The following is a 22137-nucleotide window of genomic DNA, read 5'->3' as shown; positions in this document are numbered from 1 at the left end:
TAGCAAATGTTCAATACTAATGTAAAAATTATAGACACATATTATTCATGTTTTCGTTTCAATAATTGTCTTGATAAAAAGTTTCGTTTCATTTCTACCCGATCGTTGTAATTATTTAATTAATTAGAGCGCTAGACTACTCCGCTTAGTCGAGTAATGCGAAACAGCTCGGAAAGACTGTTCTACAGGTACTAGAGTTATCTGGCTAACACACTTATGGTCGTAAGAACCCCTTAATTCTATAACTTACAGTCGAGAAAATTAAATACAAAGTGGATTTTAAGTACAGGTAAAAAAGAAAAAAAAAAAAGAAGAGAAAAACAAGAAACGCAGAAACGCGTCGAGAAGTATTGGCGTATATCTACATTAGTTTTGGCATAAATATTCCAAATACTGTGCGTTCACATTGGAAAAGTCCTTCTTGTTCGTTGAGAGACCTTTCGCGGCATCAGAGTACATACGCAAATTTTAATTATACCTATACTAGAATCGGTGGACTACGAGTAAAACGTCAATACGGATGTGTGATTCCCACGGACTAAGATCGTGGGCGGCATATCCTTCGTGAGTGACTCTAACCAGGCCATGTATAATGGCGCCGAGACCGCACTCTTCCTCGGCATTGGTAAGGACCTGAAATTGTTTTAAATAATGAAAGCGTCCTCGAAAATTATAACACGACGTTATGATACGATCGCGAGCTCCAACGTTCTTGTTCGCACGTACATTACTACTAAAGTAGACTGACTCGAGTTCTCCAGTAACAATTCACGCAGTCGTAATTGCCGATGGGTCTTATCCCGTAAAGTTTGCAGCTCGAGGTCGGTGACACAGCATTCTGAAAACGACCATCGTTATCACTGAATGTCGAATATGAACGTCAAGAGTATAAACCGGAAGAACAAGGAAATTACATACCTGAACACGTACTTGAATTGTCCGAAGAATTGTTCATCCGGAAGTCGGATATCAGTTTGTCGAAAAAGGACTGCGTTTCCTGTTGCGGCTCGACGCAGATGCCGTCTACCATCTTCAAGCTGCTGTATTTTATCCGAGCTTTGCGCATTATCTCAACCATCCTGCGAAATTCGAGCGAAAATTGATAACACTCGTCCGCGTGTCCGCGTACGATGTTATTCATTGAAGGCATTTACTTTCGACAAAGAGCGTTGAAATTCTCGTTTATACGCTCTGCTTTATACTTACTCTTTCTCCTGAGCATCAATGTTCTGCTTATGATTGGCTAAAGCGAATATTCTCATCTTGCAGTGTTCCCAACCAGATCGCGTGCTGATTATATACGGTAAGAGGATCGTCAGACCTGCCGAGTAATAAATTTTGCCGCATACAGATCAGCCAGAAATTTTCGTTAATTCCGAACACGAACGACTCGGCTCGGATACGTATATATTGACGTCCCGTTGATCGCTCAAGTATAATTTTGTCAATTACCTCCGTCATCGTACAACCACCATACGTCAATCGTCCCCTGCTTGTGCTTCTTTTGGAAGATTGTCATATTCTCCGGTATGGAGGCCATACCGTTGCTTTTATCGCTGAAATAATAGACAATTAATTAACAGCGGCAGACGAATTTGCGGGGCAGCTCCGGGCGATCACAGAATCGATATTCGTACACTCACAGCAGTCTGTCGAGAGCGAGCTTCTTCTTCTGCTTCAAATTACCCCGCGCGTTCCAGTGTATCGGTGAATCTCTCATCACATTTGTGACGTCGGTGGGTGTGACGAACGACGAACCTGAAACGATCAAATAACCATCGAAGATAATGAATGTCGAACATGTAAAATTGAAATTTCATGACTTCTTCGCACAACGCAGCGGATTTTTTCCTCTTCTTTTCTTTACCGAATGTTTAGACCGGCTCACCGCGAGAGGTGAGTGAACGGTCGCTTTGAACAACGATTTAATTCGGCATCGTCAAAAGTAGAAATAAAAAGCGTCCATCTCCATAAGTGGTACGATCTTCTTCAATTTCACTTCAATATATCGCGGCCATTTTACCTATCGTCGGTACGCTCTGCACTCTGGGGATCTGCGTGCTCATGGAGAGATCGCTGTCGGCGTGCATCAAGGTGTTGCCCGCCAAGTCGTAGCTGCTTTGAGCGAGATTTCCGTGTTCTTCGTCCCCGTTCGCACTGATCGCGCCGGAGAAGTCCAGTCCATCGGCGATCCTCAAAATAGCCACAGCCAGTTTGTGGTCAAAGGCATTGCTAAGGGGAAGAAATCATCGTGAGAGACCACGAAATGCCGCGCTCTCGCTACTGATTTATTTACAACCCAAGAGTAATCCCGAAGTGGACTATTCTTATACCTATACTGCGATAAGTGGAATCACATGGCTTTTCGCACTATAATAATAATAATCTGACTGATTTTTAGGTTTACGCAGAATAGAGAGGCTTGATTTGCTTTCCGGCTTGGTATCGCGTGAATTTCTTGCCGACATGCCGGTTCGCTTCTTCAGCGAGAAAAACAACCTGAAATTCTATACGTACAGTGATAGTAATAACGTTGACTTACTGGAGAACATTGAAGTATTCCTGCAGGTCCTTGTGATTGCACGTCGACCAGTGAGTCTTGTAGCCCATGAGAACCACATTGGGCGCTAATTTGCCAACCCCGCTGGCCTGCATCAGCGCGGCGACGCCTCGCTCCAGGCTCATATCCTCCACCATGTGGTAGAACGATTTGATGCGGTGTTGGTACAGCCACGTGTAACCGTTTCTCATACGTACGGAGCGTAGACGATACGACAGTCGCGTCTGAAATCATATCGGGACGTTAGTTTCGTGTGTTCTCGTTGGCTGGTGTGCGGAAATGACCGGTACGCAAGTGTGTCAGATCGAGTTTCCTGTTCTCGTACCGGGAAGACTTCGCCGGAGATCAGCAGCGAATTATTCTTCGTGATGAGGTTCGCCAGGTGTATCAGCGCCGGCCTCGAGCCAGGTAGGCCGGTGAGCGCGAGAATCTGCGGCGCGTAATTCTTCACGTGCTCGTCCATGCTGTTCAATCTGGAAGTTTTCGCAGACTTTAGAGCGCGTCGCTTCGGCGATAATTTCAGGCTGGGATATGTCAACACATCCCCCCCATCTGTGAGACTTAATCGACTGAAAAAGAACGCCGTTCAACACCGTACTTGTACACGACGGAGAGCGCCGTCTTGTAAGTTTGCGCTTGTGTGCTGCTGCCCCAATTGACGTCCGGTTTGCGGTAAACCACTATGAGGTACAACGCGAAGATGATGACGAAGGTGACGAGCGAGGTGACCCAGTCGATGAGGAACATAATCGCCACGCAGATGATGAACCCGAAGAGGGACAGCCAGGTGTTGTAGTACTGCAACAGTGACAAATCCACAAGATCGTTGTGTAAGCCTTGCCTATGTCGCGTCAGTCGTTCGGTTGACTCTTAGCACTCACCTTGAAGCTGGGTCGCCAGCCGAGCGATCGAATCAGCGCCGCGTGAAAAGTGCAGAAGTTGATTAAGGCGTACGACGCTAAGTAAAAGTTCGAGATCAGCGGCGCGACTGCGTTGAGATTGGCTGAAAGGAAAGCGATTCGAGAGTTTCGTCGGGGTTCGACAGTGGATCTTTACACGCTCAATGGGAGTTGAGTCTCTTGAAAACGACGAGGGAGAAACGCAGGCAGGATCTTACCGATCAAGAGGAAGAGACCGGCGACGCAGAAGGTGAGGATGTAGCCTCGGTAGGGCTCCCCGGACTTGCCGTATCCCTTGCTGAAGTAAATCAAGCCGGGATAAATTTTATCCTGACCCAGAACCTGAATGAGTCGCGGCACGGACAATAAATTCGTCAGCGCCGTCGACAGGGTAGCCGCGAAACATCCTGCGTAAATGAGCGGTCCCCAAAGAGACATCAATTGCATGACCTGCGAAAGACAAACGCGTGTGCGTGTGGAAAATCGGCACGGCATAGATCTTTGCCCTTGTTATTATTAAATCGAGAAGAGACGCGAGAATCGTCGCATCCCTCGGACAATTTACTGATAAGCAATAATTGCTGAACGGAGAAACAAGTCGCACAAGTTCGGCGGAATCAAGTAATCTCGCTCAGCATTTCAAGGTCTCGAGCATTGGAAAACAATTATATCTTCGTCTTTAAACGAAACGCTTCTTCAAATTGAGATCAGGAAAGAGACGCAAGATAACATACTTCGGGACTTCGTTGTATTCTCAAACATAGCTAAAAGCAATGTTCTTCAGGTTATTCTCACCGAATAACTGTTGTGCAGCCCGTACGTGCAGTTGACCCCGGCAGTGCAATTCATGATAGTGTTGTTCAGCAAGCCGCCCGCGTCTCTGGCAGCCGCGCCACCAGCGAAAAGGACGAACGTTACATAACTCAGCATGGAGATCAGCAAAGCGAGGAGAGTCCCGATCGGTATGCTGCTTCCTGGGTCCTTCAGGTCGCCGGATATATTAGCACCTGCCTGGATCCCGGTGACCGACGGGAAGAAGATGGAGAACACGGAGAAGAAGGTTTGATTGTTCTTCTCGGAGAAACGATAGTCCGACTGGAGATTACTCATAAACACTTCCGCTGCGGAAATTAATTATTCTCAGCCGTCAAGTCAACTTCCGTCGTAAGGGCAGCGCGTGAGAATTAGAAATTGCTGTTATTGGCTTATTATTATTATATATCCGTTATCGCGCCTTACTTCGCTGCGTCTAACTTCGCGCTTACCGGAGAATCCCTTGAAACCTTTCGCCTCCTGCTCCAGATTCTTCGGTCCCATGACAGTACCGATGAGAAAATCAAAGATGGCACCCACGATTACGGCGATGAGGAAGTTTTGCGCCTGGGGCGAGAGCACAAGTTATCAGATCGTTCGCGCAAAGCAGCGATTTAATCGGCGCGATTAAAACAGCACCAACGAGCATTCATTCGATTTATTTTGAATATTTCATCGCTTTTACTTCTTCTTTTCATGTATATGTAGTTTTCAAGATTTCAAGATTTAATCTTGAGAATCATGTTATTCGAGAGAAAAGGCAAATCAATCGGATATACCTTCGACTCCCACTCCATGCCGACTGCGCAGATAAGAATCATAACGACAAGCGCTATAATACCGACGATTCTAACGTCATTCACTCCATTATCTATGATCTTCAAGCCGTATGTCTTCAGCAGATCGTTCAGCGAATCGCAGAAGCCGATTGTGTTCATAGAAGCTGCTACCGCATTCGCGAATGCAAACACGATGCCAACCGATGCGCCAAACTCCGGCCCGAGAGATCGAGATATGATGAAATATATCCCACCTGCAAGTCAGTCTCCATTGTATACCCTAATTACTTCTTCATAATGGGAGTTGATAAAAAAAAAAACAAGAAAACATGGAACGTTTCTTCTTACTTCGTCATTAAAGCTTATTCTCTTGCAAATATCCTCTAACGAAACACAAGAATCGTTAAGTAATTTGAAGTGTCGACCGGGAATATAAGTTTCGACTAATCTCGACTTCACTCAACACTACGTAAATGACGTGAAATGAAATCGATCGGATGAAATTCCGCGAAAACAATAAGCCCGACATTGACTCGGCTATATAAGAGAGCGACCGGTCGTCTGCTCGCCAAGATCGATGGGGCGAGTAAACGCATCGCCGTCCGACATAGATCTCTTTCCGAGGAAAGTCTTTTTTCAGCTCGGCGGAGGAAAGAGAGAGAGAGAGAGAGAGAGAGAGAGAGAGAGAAAAGAAGGAAACCGCCAGCGTCGTATATCAGACGATAAAAGTCGAACGCGAGCGCTCCCGGTGCCGCGGCGCGGTGCCACTCCTTCGGAAAAAAAGAATTACAGAATGCGTTATACGGTGGTAACACACCTCCCTTTACTTCCCCATTAGTGCTAATTGCACTGAGGCTAAGCGTCGTAATGACGCAGACGACCGCCGATATTCCGATAATGACGATACTCTGCAGAATGCCGGCCTGCGCGACTACCCATGAGAGTCGCAGAAACAGCATAACGCCCCATATGTTGAGCAGACATGGTATGAGAACGCCTTGGATCCATCCTAATTTTATTCCGCTGTGGCCCTGCTGACCGCCTGCGGCGCTCCCGACCTGTCCGCTCTCGACATTGGTGTCCTGAAGTCACGATATTTGCGTACTTTAGACGCGCAATTCGTCGCGCGAGATTCTCGAAGCCGTCGTCGTCGTCGTCGTCGTCATCGTCGTACAGCGCGCGCGAACGTCGTATCGCAAATTGCATAATTTTCGTGGCGTTACGCCGTCGCGCGATACAATCGCGACGATGCTTAACCGATCGACGATGCTTAGGGGCGTTCGGGAAAACGCGAAATCAGCGTGCAAATTTCTCACGGACTCCGCGTGAGAGGAAGTCCGCGGATGATGATTTTTGGGCAATTTTCGTTGCAAGGACAGACGAGCGACATTCCGACATTCCGACTGACGGCGACTGAGACGTTGAAATTCAACAATGCGCCTAAGAAAGCCCGCTCTTCCACGCGATATCTCCTCTAATTTCACCGGGCGGATGTTTACTGCTGTGCAAACTTAATAAACTAGTTTCCCCTCGCTCGATGTGCTCATCAGTCGCACAGTTCGATCGCCCGCGAAGGAGACCGACAGAGAGAAGTCGCGCGCACACTGCTTGGCGGATTCCTTTTGTTATCTGACAGAATTTTACTTCTGTAATTGCGTTTCGCGTGTCATCTCGAAAGTCATCATCGCTTCGTCGCAACGGCTTTATCAACTGTCTAGGCCCGAAAGCGGTTGGAATTTAATCTCAGCATTTTTGCTAGCCTCGTTCTCTGATAAAGAAGCGGCTTCTTTTCCGCGTAACCGCTCGATTTCCGATCAGTCGGCCGATCACATCGACGCCCATTCGCGACCGGACAGATTTTCGTCTGCAAATTCTCGATCAATTCTCGCGTTCTTCTCCCGCCTTCTTTTCCGAAAGATCCACGACGCGGTTTTCGAGCGACGCGATTTAGCGGGGAGCCAGACGTCAGTGAAATTCTAAATGCGACCTTCGAGGCGACTGAAATCGATGAATATTCAAGCGCATTCAACCGATAAGCCGTATCGTTGTGGCGTATATTGTGGCAGAAAAATTAAAATGTCGCCGTACTCGAGTGCGACGTTATTTCCGTGTGCAACATATAAATCGTACATTCGTAAGCGCACCGATTCCTTTATTAAAACAACAATGAACAATACAAAGATAGCGGCGTGTACGAACGATGTAACGTCGTCGTCGACGAGATGCGTCGAGATCCGTAGATAGTAGTTCCGTGTAATCTGATAACTATATCGAGAGAGCGAGATATATGGCTTAGGTAAAAAGATTCTTTCGAGTAGCGAATATCATCCGTCGCGAAGCTTACCGAATAATCAGGTCATATTCATGAGTCCGTTACCGGACGAAATCGTCAGATTTCTTCCCACGACGCCGAGTCGTCACGACAAGCGGAAGCTTCTAAGCATATCGGTAGCGAGAACGGTAGCGAAAGAAATCTCGATTTCCCTTTGCGAATTTCCTTAATGCGAAATCGAAATGTCGCAAACGTAGAGAAATTTCCTCACCTTTATCAGATTTCCCTCGTGCAAAGTGTTTAACGATGGCCTCTTCACACGGCGGCTCACTCTGCAAAAAAGTTTCGACAAGTGACATATACGCAGGTATTGACTCCCCCCCCCCATTCTTCTCCATCCGTCGCCGAATTCACCGACAAATCGTTTCCAGATAAATGCGAAAAAGACATTAACGATCTTTTAATATGTAGGGCGTCAGATATCATAGCGAAAGCCGTGCGTCAATATGATACGCGATGAATCGCGCGCGATATATACGATATACACGTTAATACCGCCCGTATAATTAATTCGCAAATATATACCTATAATAATCCAAGCGTGGAACTACGTCCCACAGTCCGCTCACGTTTAACGTCATCGGGGATCGTTTGTTACTTTGCAACTGGCCGATCACGTCGTCTTCCGGCGTTCTGCCCTGGAAGCGACTCTCCATCTCGTCGTACCTGAAAAGTGCGCTCGATAAACAACACAACATCGCTCGTTTTCCGCTTGTCCTTGCTCATTATGCAAGTCGTTATCCTCTTGCACGAGCGCTTAAACAATAGCAGCTAATTAGCTGCTAGCTCTGCCGCGATAAGGATTATAACCATATACGACCGTATCGAGACACTAGCGACTAGTAGAAAACAAAAGACTAGTTGAAACACTAGCGACTAGTTGAAAACAAAAAACAAAAAACTTTAAATGTCGACAATCGACTCGAATCCGTAGCGATTTAACAGTGCGATATGACGATGCAATCACGTGACACCTGTGGCCAAAAGAATCCTCGTGATTTAAACCACTACAGACGCCTCGCGCGTGTCCGGTGCAGATGCGAAAGAAAGAAAGAAAAAAAAAAAGAGACCTTAGAAAGTTGGTAGAACGGCGGACGGTGCAATTTCCAGAAAGAGTCGTGCGACAACGATTCAATATTGACCCGAAGGTCTCGCGTGGAGTGATAATTGGAATTAAGGACATCATGGCTGTATATTGGAGTACTTCGCGGAAAATGCTAAAGGACGTGGTCGTCGCGCCAATGAGTCGGGCGTGTATTGGGGCGTCCGTGGAGGCGCGCGATTATTACACTTTAATTAAAAGCGCGCCATTCGCCGATCATGCTAAGGCGTAATTTGTCGCAACGCGCGTAATGCGCCAGACGAATTGCCGAGAACGCGTAACGAAACGCTGCGATAAAAGCCGACGGGACGTTCCTGTTGCGCTCGGTCTGCCGAAAGGATACTGACCGTCTTCCGCTTTATCTAGGGGCTTATATTAATGGTGCATGACTTTAACCCGCGACGCGTGCCGGAGATTCCCGTGCAATTATTTCGGTCATCTTCCCAGCCGATGAAAATCGGGAAGCACGCGAGACCGGAGATCTATTCGCAAGCGTACGCGATTTTCCGCGATGGTCGTTCGAGGAGGACGCGGCGAGGTCCAACGGCGTATGATTAATATTGATTCGCGCTCGTTGTTAAATTAACAGCGTTTCATCGCTCGAATTAGCCTGACCGGGTTGGCTCGTACGTCGCTCGTGTAAATGAATATGCGCTCGATAGCGCGAAAGCTGAACGGAAAATTTTGCGGACGCAGCGTGTTCATTCTCAGATCGGTCCGATGCGATTTTTCAGCGGAACGAAGAAACTTTGGGTCGCATAGATTTGTGTACTACGTAAGTTTATTGTGACGCTGTCTTATATGAGGAGAGACAAAGGCGGTACAAATGATACAAGAGATAATCTGAGCGAATGATATGAGATAAAGAGGAAAAAAAAAGAGGAGAAGGAAAATGAGAAGGAAAATGGGAAGAAAAACGAGAAATTATTAAAGAAGGAAAACCAGAAATGCGGTTAAACAATATTCTCGGAATGGAGAAAGGAAAATAAAATTATTGTATTGTTAATTTCGTGGCGCGCTCAAAGAGCTCCGCGATAATCACGGCCGGCGCGGGAACGAATTACGAACTCTGGTCAACCTGTCGGTGCAGCGACATGATCGATACTTTTTACGAGATCGAGTGCTGGTCGAGTAATTTAATAAGGTGAGGTTCCTAAGAGAATCCATCGAAGACGCATCTTTGGACGTTTGCCGATGTCACACACGTGTCTCCCGCCCCTACGTTTACGCGACGACGCGACGCGACGGAGTAATGTAATATGGGACGGAGAAAATACCATTTCTTGAGATTACTGATACCGTTCCCGAAATATCCGGCGCTTCATAATCGAGCTTCTCAAAATTCGATGACATACTTTGAGCGATGTCGATCCTTTGGAAAATCGACTTGCATTAATCGCCGAGCATTATATGCACATAAATTTCAAAGCTAACCCACACATATTTCATACAAGCTCGAGTCCTTCTCTGCGGTAAACGTTTCACGTTATTTGCAAGATCCGCGATCGTCGATGCGAAGTACTTGGAAAGGAGGGGAAGAAAAATACGAAAGGCACGCAGGGAAGGAAAAATGAGGGAAATATGGAGAATGCGAGAATATGGACTCTGCGAGGAAGCGGGACAAAAGGGCGACTCCTTCGCACTTTGCGAGACATTCGCTCCGGGGAGATTCTCCACGCGACTCGACGTACATCGGCGCGCACGAGCACCCGTCGGCGCATAATCGCGGGTCAACGAAATGGAAAACACGGTCAACGTGCACCATAGCGTCGAAATCGATGATGAACGCCCGCGGCTGTGCACGATTCATTTGCATCGATTTACCGCTTACGTCCCGTAAGCTCCCGGCTCGCGCACAAACGTACGTCGGGTCGAATAAATTAGCGAGACGGATTTTGGCGCCTTTTCCGGCGAGGCGCCTTCACTTTGCTATTTACGATCTCGTTGATCCTCTTGGATAGCCGACGACACGCACGTTCCGCAGACGGTCGTTCCACTTATCAGACTCACCGACGAACAAGACGTTTGCTTATCGACTTATCTGCCTTGCGCAACCAGCTGACATCCGATAATCAATTAAAATAATACGCTAATCTTGCATCTTGATGATTAAATCAGTTTACTCCGAGGTGCGAGTCGATCGCGATAACGTGTGTGTGTGTGTGTGTTTACAATTACGAATTTGCGTCTCATCGACCCAACGCGCTCTTTTTGCAGATTCGACTGGTGAAATTGACACTTTCTCAGGAAACCCTCTATTTTCCGAATATTGAACGAGACGCTCGGAAATGAGATTGATTAATTGCTCAGTAATTGAGATACACGTCGTTTGTACGCTTATGTGCGACGTAATTGCTTGCGATAATACGGGCGAAATCGGTATTATTTTTCTTCAGAGAGAAGTGCCCATTGAAACATGATCGATTGACGAAATGTGATCTACGGTTCAAAAGTGAAGAGCCATCGAGGGGATACGTTTCAAGCGACACGAAGACCGCTTTTCCACTATCGGCTGCAATCTATAGTTTACATTGAAAGTACTCGAGCGTAGGTTCGGTGCATTAAATTACGCGACGACATTTGCAAGTAAAAAAGTAAACCCGTAAAATGCAAGCGCACTTGGAAGTATCGACTCGAAAGTACGACGGACGTTTACTTCACTTTTCGCAGAGCAAGCGCAAATGGAAAAGTAGAAGGTGCGTTCACGTTCGAGACGGTGATATAGAGGTCAGGCGGTCAGGTCAGCTGATAAAAATTCAATTTCTTACATCGAGGATAAATCACTCTGACTTACATCCTGCGTATCGAGTGCGTAGGCGAAACCCGGTGCAATTAAGTAAACAGGCTGTGCACGAAACTCACGTACATCGACGAGCGGATGACGCGCGGATCACTCGAAAATTACCAACAGCACACGTATCGCGTTTCAGTGGAACAAAGCCGAAATGACAGTCACAGTAGAATCTCAATCGAAGCTCAAAGTCGTGTTCTCTTCAACGATTGCAGTCTCGGAAGAGGAGCGTGTCCAGCGCGATCTCACGAAATTTAGCGCGCGCGCGACGTCGGGAGTATCGCAGCGCACGAAAAGCGCATCGAACTAGCCGGCAGTGCGCAAAGCAACGAAGTTAAACAGTGACTATCAGCTGTGCACGCGCGAGCTTGCGAAAGTGGAGCGAAACCGGCGACGCGAATTTTCGAATGAATCGAGCCGAGTGATCGGCATCGAGGCGCCTGCGGCTCACATGGATTCACTCGTCCGTCCGCGTTTCACGAATGCCGCTGCGAATAATCCGAGCGACCGCGGAGAGCCCGGGATTTCCCGCGCTGGAAAAAGCGTATCAATCTGGACTCACGGCGCGCGGGGTCCGCTTGAAAGATCATACGAGTGGAAGTTCGACGGGCCGCGCGCGCGCGCGCGATCTCGGCCGGTGCCGTTGAGGCGAACGATGAGACAATCTAACACGACGAGGCACTGAGCGTCGCGAAAACTTGAACCTCGTGTGGTTCAAGACCCCCCCGAGTGCAGGCATTAAGGAAGGAAGCATGCGTCGAATTTCCCTTTCCACGAGCGCTCACACGCGCCCACACGCCCGCTCGTACGTACGAACACACGTGCGCCGCGCGTACCTGCGCGGATCGCGCACGACAGCCATTTTTGTCCATTATATTCCCGGACACGTGCGAAAAATATTTCGACGCGTGCACGATACGCGTGTCGTGTGTTTCCCCTCGCAGGTTTTTTCGTCGCCCGCTGATAAATATATAGTCGTGTGTGTGTGTGTGTGTGTGTGTGTGGTGTGTGTGTACGCACATCGACAGGGATGCTCGCAAAGGCGCGGCGTCGTCTAACGCCCGTCTGCCGCGGCAAATACGTATTATTTATTTATTTATTTATTCTTCTCGGGAACACTGCCCTGCGAATTTCAATGTCCGTCTTGTAGAACTTGCGAGTCAGCCTTGCAGAGATTTTCGGACTTGGATATATCGGGTGATGCCTCATCAAAGGGTGAATATTCGCGAAGCTGAGAAAGGCGCGCTGTCGAGCTTTCGCGTGGGCGGCTGCTGCGTGAGTGTTTCGTAAACTTCGACCCTCGGCGTGTTTTGGTTGGGAATGAGGGAAAAGGAAGAAAGAGGAAGGGAAGAAAAGAGGAAAGAGAGAGACAGAGCCGAGTGATTTTCGAACAGCGCGCTTCGCGGAACAGCACGCCGCGGACAGAAATGCGGAGCAGCCGCGATGAGAAGAGAGAAGGCGCGAAGGTCGTGCCGCGGTGATTCCCTCGCGTTCTGAAATCCTTTGACGCCTCTTCACGCTGCACGCTAGCGCGGAGAGAAGCACTCTGTGCGCGCGCAAAAAAGCGCGGCCAGAGGAGACTCGCTCGAACAATGCCGCTTGAAGTCGAAATTTCGTGGTAACACGCAGAAGCCGTGTGGAGAGCCGAGACATCAAACGCGTGCGATATCGAGAGAAATCATATCGGTTTGTATAAATTGCGCGAGATGATCTAAAAAAAGAAGGTGAGGAAAATGATCTAAAAGAAAACAGGAAAAGATAGCGACTGGGTTCTATTCCTGACGCGTAAATCCGCAAAGGAAAAAAGCACCACGTGCGTTAAAGGATAAATACGAGTTGCTACGAGTTGCGTCGTAAAGTTTCCACACGGGACAAGTTGTGCAATAAAAAGTAGAAGAATATCGATGTATCTTAAACTAAAAAGAAATAAAAGGTACAAGTGTGAACAGGAAGAATCGAATGAAAAACGTACCTTGATAGATCGCGCGTGAAACTGATTCAAAAATCACACAGCCGAGAGCGAGCTGCAGTATCGGCAAATCACCCAATTTTTAAATTTATCCAATATTCCCAATTTATATATATATATATATATATATTATGCGCAAAGTTTTTTAGCGTAATTAAGAGAGGCAGGAATCCAACGGATCTCGCCTTTGTTTCGGATATGCGCGCACTAATTCACTGGTGCTTTGTCTCCCTCTTGCGGGGACGCCTTCGCGACGAAGATGTGAGACGAGACGATCTAGCGGATTATATCATCATTATCGCGAGGATGGCTTCGCGAACGTGTCCTGCGAGCGACTACCACCTTTTTCAGTGGTGCCGTCATTATATAGACGGCGAGGAACTGTCAATGCGGCCGATGACGTTGGCTTTGCAAGATACACGCCTACGCTATCAAGGCGCCCTTGCGGAGATACGTTATCGTGCGAACTACCGCTTGAAAATTTGTCGTCGGGAGAAGGCAGATCGCGCCCGCGGATCGCGGATTATCCTTAATATTTATCCTTATTAAGCGCTGCTGGCCACCATGACGCACGATTCGTACGAATCCTTCGCGACGTCTCTGTTCTTCTGCGACGCGAGGCGAAGATCGATTCGCAGCAACACTTCGCTCGCCATTAAATTGTCGAGTTGCGAGCGAGAACTCCCTGGAGGAGGAGGGACGCGCGGACATTTTCCTCCGGGTAGACGTTCGGTAGCATGAAATATTTATTTTCGACTGTCTCTCATCGAGATAGTCTTCCTTATTGATATGGCTGCCTGTCGCCTTCGCCATGAACGACGTGAAAATACGACGCGCGATATTTCAGACGCTGCACAATGTCGGCGGCTGCGCTCGCAGCCGGCAGTCGCACTGATTCGAGTTGCAAATATCGCTGTTATACGTGTAAGTCGTCATACGTTATACGGAGGAACTAACGAGAAGGAATTTATCGGCGATTATCTCGGTATTCTCTTATCGCTCACGATTAGTACACATTTTTGTTTCTGCCCGATCGAGTGTTTGGTCGGTTAAATAATGACAAGTGTTTAAGTCAACAGTCGCCTCGTTTGCTCGCGCGCCGTGTCGCGATTACTTTCGATACGTCTTGCGTATTTTCATACCTCGTTTGCTCAACGTATCGCCGAGCAGAAGCAGGAGCAGGAGGAGGAGGAGGAGGAGGAGGAGGCTATGATTTACGAATTTACGCCCGCATCCGAGCGGAAATGTCGCATTGTGTGTACTCGCGTTCCGCCGCGCGCGGGATGCCGCGCACAATGGACTTGTTCTTCTTAACTCGAGCTAACGCGCGCGTGCGGATTTTTCTTCTCCCTTCTGTCTTGCGAGCACAGATATACATATGCATTTTGTTTCGCGAACAGGGAAGCACGCCGAGCGCGCGCTTCGACGCGAGAGAACGGACGTGACGCGTTCGAGCAGCGCCTCGGTGTTCCTCTTTTTTTTATTCCCGCACTCGTCTTTGTCGTTTTTACACGTCGAATCGTCGCAGCATTTCACCTCGCCTCTGTGCGTCTGTGCCGATAGAAAAAAAAATCCACCTGCGAGACGCGTTTCGATCGTGTCAGCCTGGCCGACGACATCGCATTACGCTAACGATGCTTTACTGCCGGGCGTGTGCAGCCGATAATCAAACCCACGGCCGTGCGACCACGAGATCGCGCAAACGATGGGCACATTTTTTTCTCCTCTTTTTAACGTCCTCTCAACGAGCTTAGCGTGTGCGCGCACCGCGCGAGAGTTGTGCTGATTTATCTTAATAGAGACAAGCGAGCTCTTGGCCGATACGCGCCTTCGCGCGTTGCGCCGTTTGACGTCACGTGGCGCGAGGCAGCGAAACACGTGAAATTCCGTGAGCGACTGGCCGCTGGCTGATGCAATTAAGCCGCCGAAAGTCCATTGTTGCTCGCGCCTCGGCTATTTGTCTATTTGCCGGTCGGCGCGTTTGCTCTCTTTTCTGCGTAAACAGACTGGCGGACTGACGGCAGACGCGTGATGAGACACACTGCCGGAAGGAGACGTCGGGCATGGCATAAATCCGTCATGCGAAACAATGTCGACGCGTCGCACGATCCTTGGACGAGCTTGTGTCATCGGGCCTGCAAGCTTATGTAAAGCGAAGCTTCATCGCGACGCGACACAATTCTCTGCGGATCGGAAGCTACGCTAATTCGGCGTACGACGAAACTCCGCTGTGCGATAAAAGTTACGACAACTCGATGCACAATAAGAGCCTTCGCGCGCGCTTCCCGTCGAATTACACGCAAATGATTCTGCGGGTAATCCAACTCGCGGGATGACACGCGGGCGCAATTCTCGCGACTCTCCTCAGGCGAGGAAGGATCAGGACCTGTCGATAATAATTCGACTCGAGTTCTCCGCCCTGGCGGATCTGCCGGCGGCTCTTCCCCGCTGTGCGGGGGAGATTGCGGCGCGAAATGTCGCGGAGAGAAATCGCGGCTGAAATCTGTATCCGATAAAGGGGGGACATTATCCGCCGTGTGCGGGAACACGTTGTTTCTGTTCAAAAAGCGCGGGGGTTGAGAGCTCCCGCGGCCGCGAAAATTCTCTCTCGCCAACGAGGCCCACAGCGGGGTTTTAGATTTGCAAGCGGAGGTTGCAGGAGGAGAGACGAGGCTGATTTTCAGAGCGACGACAGGTGAGCCCGACGGAGCGTTGGATTTCCATATTCGTGTGGAGCGCGTAATTACATCGCGGCACATTTCGAAACGCGCGTCGACTGTGTACCGTTCGGTTATCGAGTCGGCTGTAGATTCGTCATCGACATTGTCGTCGTGAGACACGACGGCGTAGTGGGACGCGTGTCCAAATACTTTACCGGATCAAACTGCCGGCGAACACGTTGCCCGCCAGGCAGAGGCACGTCGATTGCGAGGATACTCGCTAAATCCCCCTTTGTGCGTCGCCTCGACACTGATCTTAATCCTGTTTACATTCCCGATAGCGATCTCTCGAGCGAGAAACGACGGGATCCCGATCCAATCGTCGTATGATTTTTAATACTGAGTAATTGCACGCAAGTGACATCGACAATCGTCGCGCGCGCGCTCGCGAGTGTGTGTAACTTCCGCGTATCGTGAGAGCGTCGGATATTGTTCAGATTGTGCCGTATTGTTTTTCGCTGGCACGCTGGAAGTACACCGCGTAGCATGAATAATTGTCCAACGGGCTAATTGAGATTGATGAAGCTCATTGGAAGGAAAGGAGAATAATGCAATTAATTGGGCGTTGTGAGCGCGACGGCGTTGCGGACGTCGAAGAGATGAGACAATTGCGACAAAACAGCACTCGTCGTTAAATACGAATAAGAGAGAAAAAAATATTTGGAGCTGTAAGAAATATAAAAGATGCCTTCGTTGCAACTTGACGTTGTTAAAATTGCGACGTCTCGGCGGGGGTGAAACGGATCGAAGGGTCGCGAGTATCTGCGAGGAAATCCTTTCTCTCGCACAGTTCGCGGCTCGCAAATGTTTCATTAATATTCATCGCGCAACTGTCAAAGAAAACGTCGGTGCGTCTCAAGTTGGAAGTGACATCTGAGTCTTTCGAAGATTACGCGCAATTATTTGCTCACACATTGTAACGAACTGCCGATGCGCACGTGGAGCGCGATGCCGGCCCGAAATTGTTATACGTTGTTAACGAGCCGCGTTGTGGAGGGACGAGAGTTTGACAAATGGCCAATATTTAAAATTCCACGCGCAGCAGTTGGCAGGCCGGCGCGATACAAATATTTGCCCGAATAGCTGGAAGAAATGTGCCGTCTGAGAAGGACATCGCTGATTCACCGCATAGTTTCCCGCCGCGAAATCGAGCGCCCCGAAATCAGCCCGACTCGAGTCGCACGACCCTTATGCGGAATCCGCTTTGATGATGACTCCACCTCGGCTTCTCGGTGGAACCTTGTCACTGAGGAATCTCGTTATGCAATATTTTCCTACAGGCCAGCTGCGACCGTTTCACGGAGCTATTTGAGATTTATATTTCGCGACGCACGCGCAATATTTGCGGAAGAGCTTCCGAAATCGAGCGACTGATTCATCCGCGTCCATCGTTCGTCGGATTATTTCCTGCCAAGCGTATCGCGGAACGAAATTTGCCGGCTGCGCCGGCATTAATTTTCATTTGGAAAGTCATCTCATCTGCGATCTTGGAATTACTTTTCCGATCTGTAACGCACACGAAACAAGCCAAATCTTCAGTTTGAATTTCACGTAGGATTTCGACGATCTGGCGTGTAAATGCACTCCCCGAAAAATATATTCTCCAAAAATCAGCGGGACTTTCGACTTTGTGGAATTTAGCTTGAAGCTCAACGTACGTGGCCAGTCGGAGCGTGTTCCAACTAATTGTGTATGCCGAGCTTGTGCTTCTGCATAATTCCCCGTCCAGACGTAATAAATTCCGAGTTTACTTCTTACGACTTCCATACGACCTGTCACTGTATCGCGGCAGAAGAGGCGGGCAAGGTGCTGCTTGTCAAAGTTGTGTGAAAACTTGAAGTGTAAGTGCTCTCCGGCCGGGCACGTAATCTACCAGGAAGGCCAGTTATAGCTCGCCCGGCATCATGAAACGCGCGGAAATCCAAATTAACGACTCGGTTGCGAAACCGCGGCCGTTCTCCGTGCGTACAAAGGGGCATCGCTGGTTTTTCGTTGTAATTATTTTACTTTGTCGCATGACGACCGCGATTTGCACGGGGAAGAACATTCAGCGCACAACAAAAGCAAAAGGCGTCGCGAAAAAATATAAGGGGTGAAATTATATGACAAAAGTTCTTTTCTCACTACGAAACGGAGGAACGAAAATAAATTGCTGAGAGTTTTTTCTTTTTTTTTTATTTAGGATTTTCATTTCATTTTTGCAAAGGGATTCATTAGACTCGACTTTATCGTTTGAGTATTTCGCAGATCTCCATTTCACTAGATTTTGTTCGCTTTAGATTACTACGGAATAATTGTTGTATATTACATTGCTGTTGGAATAATTAACGTCAATGTATCATCCTGGTAAGAATCCTGAAGAAACATTTCGTAATCCTCACGACTGCAGCCGAAATGAATGCCGAGTCAGACAGATATGTGAGCACCGTTGATTAGTCGAAACCTCGCGTAATCAATAACACGGCTGCTCCTCGATCTAAAAATACAATTAGTGAGACTTCTTATACCTTAAGAGGGCATATGATCGGCCCTTGTCGTCTATCGATCGCGTCTCATACGTTGTATGTCCATCATCGTAATTGCGTCGTCTCAACCGATATGAGCCAAATTGCCCATTTGCAATTACCGTAACGATTATTAAGTCGGCGAGCCACGAATCGACACGCGCGCGCGCTCGTGAGAGAGAGAGAGAGAGAGGGGGAGGGAAAGGGAAGAACCTGGAGTGTACTTAACAAAATGATCGAAATTCGAAATACAATTGAAAGAAGAATGCTCCGGTTAATGAATCCAGTCGTGTCGTCGGCCGTTTCGGCGTCGCGCGTTCACCGTCGGTGGTCAGAAATAAATTATACACAGTCAAACGAATTATGCGCACAGACGAACGCGATACGTAACGCGGAACGTATCAGCGATGTATGAGCAATATCGCGAAGGAATGAGTGCGTCGCAGATGAATCGCAATTGAGAAAATCTCGATATGTATCGCGGCTCCAGCAGGAAGTCGACGATTTTATGAATCTTTATCTTTTATAAATGGAAATCGCATCTCTTTTGTCTCTTGCGTCACACATGGTGTCTTGTTTTACCAAGTGTGCAAGAATAACAGCTTCATTCGCTCGGCATTACATCACACGTGCTTGACAATTAACTTATAACGCGCTACGTAGTTTTCATAGTATTATTAGTCGGCTTTCACACGTGCCGCAGGCGACTTCCTCGCGATAATGAAATTGCAATCCGCTATTATAACACACGCAGAATCCTGCGTAAGAGGCAGGTTTCATTCGACTTAAATTTTAATTACGAGGAACGATAACAGAGCAATGAGAACCGACGCGGCTTGATCACAGTGAGCGAAATTTAATTCTCATTTAAAGAAACGTACCCAGCCTTGAATGCGATAATTAAAGAGAATTCCACTCCACCCGCAACGATCAAGCCGCTTATGGTCCCCCCGATCGAAGATCCGAGAGCCTCAAAATTACGGTCTGAAGCCTGAAATCACTTTCGGTGGGACATAATTTCCCCTTAAAATTACTCATTCCGTCGCCATGACGGAAACGTTATACGAACGTTACACGAACAATGTAATAACGTTCCGGCAGCTATTTGAGAGCGAAGGAGCGTAGGAACGAGCAATTGCAATTGGGTTAGGGAGTGCGAACAAACGTTCGCAACGTCTCTTCAGGTTTACGCCCGTTTCGCCGGCGTACACATGGCCGCGAGATACACTCGCATTTTATGCGTTTTCGAGGGGCTTCTAAATAAAGCAGGCGGAATTCATGCCGGGTTAGTTCCTTCCGTTGCGGCCTGCCAGATGGTGACGCTCCCCGTGCATACTGATGAGAATATGTCCAAATGCCGTTCCTCAAATAATGCATGCCTTACGAAGCTGATACTCGCCGATAGCGCGCATTGCAATATTGAGCAACACCTCGTACCAGGATACTTGCCCACCACAGCATTTCGAAAATTCTAGAAAGTCTTTTTCTCTTTCTAGAAAGGAAAGATTCTAAAAGGCGGCTGAAACGCACAGAATTTTCCTCAAACAAGACTAATATCCGTAATCTCTGACGCTTATTTCTCCAAGCACAATTGAAATTTGTCCTGACCAAATACTCAATCATATCGCGCCAAGTGACATTCGAGTAAATCCATTATCGTGCGACGGGACATACAATGCATTGTAAATAACACTCTTCATTTTTGTTCTCGCCTAAGCGCGTCTCTCGGGGCTAATTATCAGCCACGCGACATGTATATGTAATTATTTTCAAACGACGTGTCTCTCTCTCTCTCTCTCTCTCTCTCTCTTTCTCTCTCTCTCTCTTCCTCTCCCTCTGATATTCTTCCTCAGAGCGGCGGATCTCACGAAGTTGCAACTCGTCAACGAAAGGCCGCGGTCGACGGAAATAATGGCACTTATTATTGATGACTCGCTCGGGCCTAAGCCGCGGTCTCGTGCGAGCAGATTTGCGAGTGCCGCGGCTCCGATGAGTAATCCGCTCGACGAGCGCGAAATCTTTGCGAAAGATGCGTGGCTGGCAATCGTTATCAACGCCCAATTTTTGTTAAGTCGACATATACTGGCAGTTACATAAGGCCTTATGTTATCGCTGGTGCAAAGCCAGTTGGCCGATATTCACGGTGGCTTAACTCAAATTCCGATACGCTAATTCGTTTATTTATTTGCGGTAAACATCAATCGCTCTCGTCGACGATCGACAATCGAAAAAGCATTGTGCATCCCGGGACGAGCTTCACGACTGTCTCGAAATTAAAACCGCCCTCGAGCGGCCGCAACTGCGCTCTCCCCAGCAAATCCGCGGCAAATTGTTTAATAATATTCTCATCCTTCCTTTTCGTCCTCGCGCGACTTCTTCAACGTCCTTCGGACGCCTCCCGAACGTCCCATGAACCTCCACGCAGTGTCTGGATGTCTGCGGCTAATTGTAAGTATAATCCGGCCGATATTATCCTCTTGAATCCTGCGTGTGATTGAGCGAAAATTGGACTTGCCTGCCGCTTATCATCGTCGATCTCGAACACGTGTGGGTCATCTAAATTATTATATCTCGCGAAGCACATCTACGCGGTAAGTACAATAAGAGATACAGGTCTCTTTCTTTCTCTCGTGCCGGGGATGAATACACGTGCTCTCGAGGCACATGCGGGGGAAATCGATCGACATGTACCTACGATTAAATAACAAAGAGGATAATCTTTTCAATGAGGCCAAGTGCCATTCCACCCCTTGCCCAGTTCTCTCTCTCTTTCTCTCTCTCTCTCTCTCTTTCTTTCTCTCTCAAACCGTGGTGGATGGTATTGCGATCGATTCCATAAACTCCCACCTATAATTGGTGTCTCCACGAAGACAATGAGCACCCGTGCTTTTGTCGTGTTGCCTGAAACGCTCGGGAACGATAACGTTACCTACGATACTCGTTATATCACCGATGATGCGCAGCTCTCCTCGCTCGGGGAAAGTGGTGTCGCGTTAACTCACACGAGCGTGAAACATATTTAATCAAAGTTTTATTGTGTCAAAATCTCATCCTTCCTCGGAGGAGAAGGCTACCCATACTCGCGACTAGAGAAATTACGCTCTGTATGCGAAAATCGCGCCCATCATACTTGTCCTCATCTCCTTGAATCTGTAATTTTCATTACGGTGAAAGAGCGAAGAATTACGGGGAGGGGATGTTTCGAGCAACGACAACAAAATCGAGCACACGTCGGGATCTCCTCGACGTGAACTGTCGCAGTCTTTACAAGAGCGTTTCTGCGAGAAATAGCTGGGGAAGGCTAGCTCGCCGATTAATGGGCAGACGTATAGTCAGGTGACCGGCTAATCGATTTTGCGCTTCGGCTCGTTTTTCTCGTACAAACGTCGTTGCGTGGTTCCGAGAACGAGACCTCGATCTCCGACGGGAAAACTCGAGTCGCCAGCTCAACTCTGCTTGCCTTTTTGCAAACAAATATTTTCTCGAATGTGCGTAATCGCGGCATAGGCGTGAACGAGTCCGGACATCTCGGGATTTAACAGCTACGATCCAGTTAAAGCCAGTCGGATCCAACCGACCTGGTGGAAGCATTTGGAATGTCACGCGGATTGCTTTGGGACCTGCGGAGAGCTCGCTCAAGCTTGTTCGCCCCTCAAAACGCGGCTCGG

The 22137-nt window shown here is 48.2% G+C and overlaps 1 protein-coding gene across 3 annotated transcripts; it reads right to left on the bottom strand.

Moving 5' to 3' along the window:
• Positions 1-22: 22 nt before the first annotated feature.
• NKCC (sodium potassium chloride cotransporter) lies at positions 23-13565 on the bottom strand. 3 transcript variants are annotated; one of them, XM_011147634.3, is made up of 19 exons: positions 11280-11952; positions 7909-8049; positions 7595-7655; positions 5869-6133; positions 5052-5305; positions 4725-4839; positions 4255-4580; positions 3678-3909; positions 3442-3563; positions 3159-3358; positions 2886-3033; positions 2543-2784; positions 2024-2232; positions 1644-1758; positions 1453-1556; positions 1207-1321; positions 919-1079; positions 727-838; positions 23-633 (listed from the first exon to the last, which is right to left on the bottom strand). In XM_011147634.3, coding segments are annotated over exons 1-19 (3060 nt in total). In that variant the 5' UTR covers positions 11282-11952; the 3' UTR covers positions 23-497. The 3 variants fall into 3 exon arrangements, with proteins under 3 accessions (XP_011145936.1, XP_011145938.1, XP_011145939.1); XM_011147636.3 differs by lacking the exon at positions 11280-11952 and adding an exon at positions 13249-13565 and having other exon boundaries at positions 498-633; XM_011147637.3 differs by lacking the exon at positions 11280-11952 and adding an exon at positions 10423-10462 and having other exon boundaries at positions 498-633.
• Positions 13566-22137: the final 8572 nt, after the last annotated feature.

Source organism: Harpegnathos saltator, unplaced genomic scaffold, assembly GCF_003227715.2.
Source record: "Harpegnathos saltator strain DR-91 unplaced genomic scaffold, Hsal_v8.6 scaffold94, whole genome shotgun sequence".
NCBI classification, from domain to species: domain Eukaryota; kingdom Metazoa; phylum Arthropoda; class Insecta; order Hymenoptera; family Formicidae; genus Harpegnathos; species Harpegnathos saltator.
Note: the sequence above shows the minus strand (reverse complement) of the source record. Positions and strands in the feature narration are given on the sequence as shown.

Bases quoted from the DNA above. Each gene is read 5' to 3' on its own strand.
- NKCC (XM_011147634.3), bottom strand. The intron at 2,233-2,542 runs GTAAGTCAACGT...TCTTCCCCTTAG, and splicing joins GAATACTTCAATGTTCTCCA to CAATGCCTTTGACCACAAAC. The intron at 1,759-2,023 runs GTAAAATGGCCG...TGATCGTTTCAG, and splicing joins GCAGAGCGTACCGACGATAG to GTTCGTCGTTCGTCACACCC.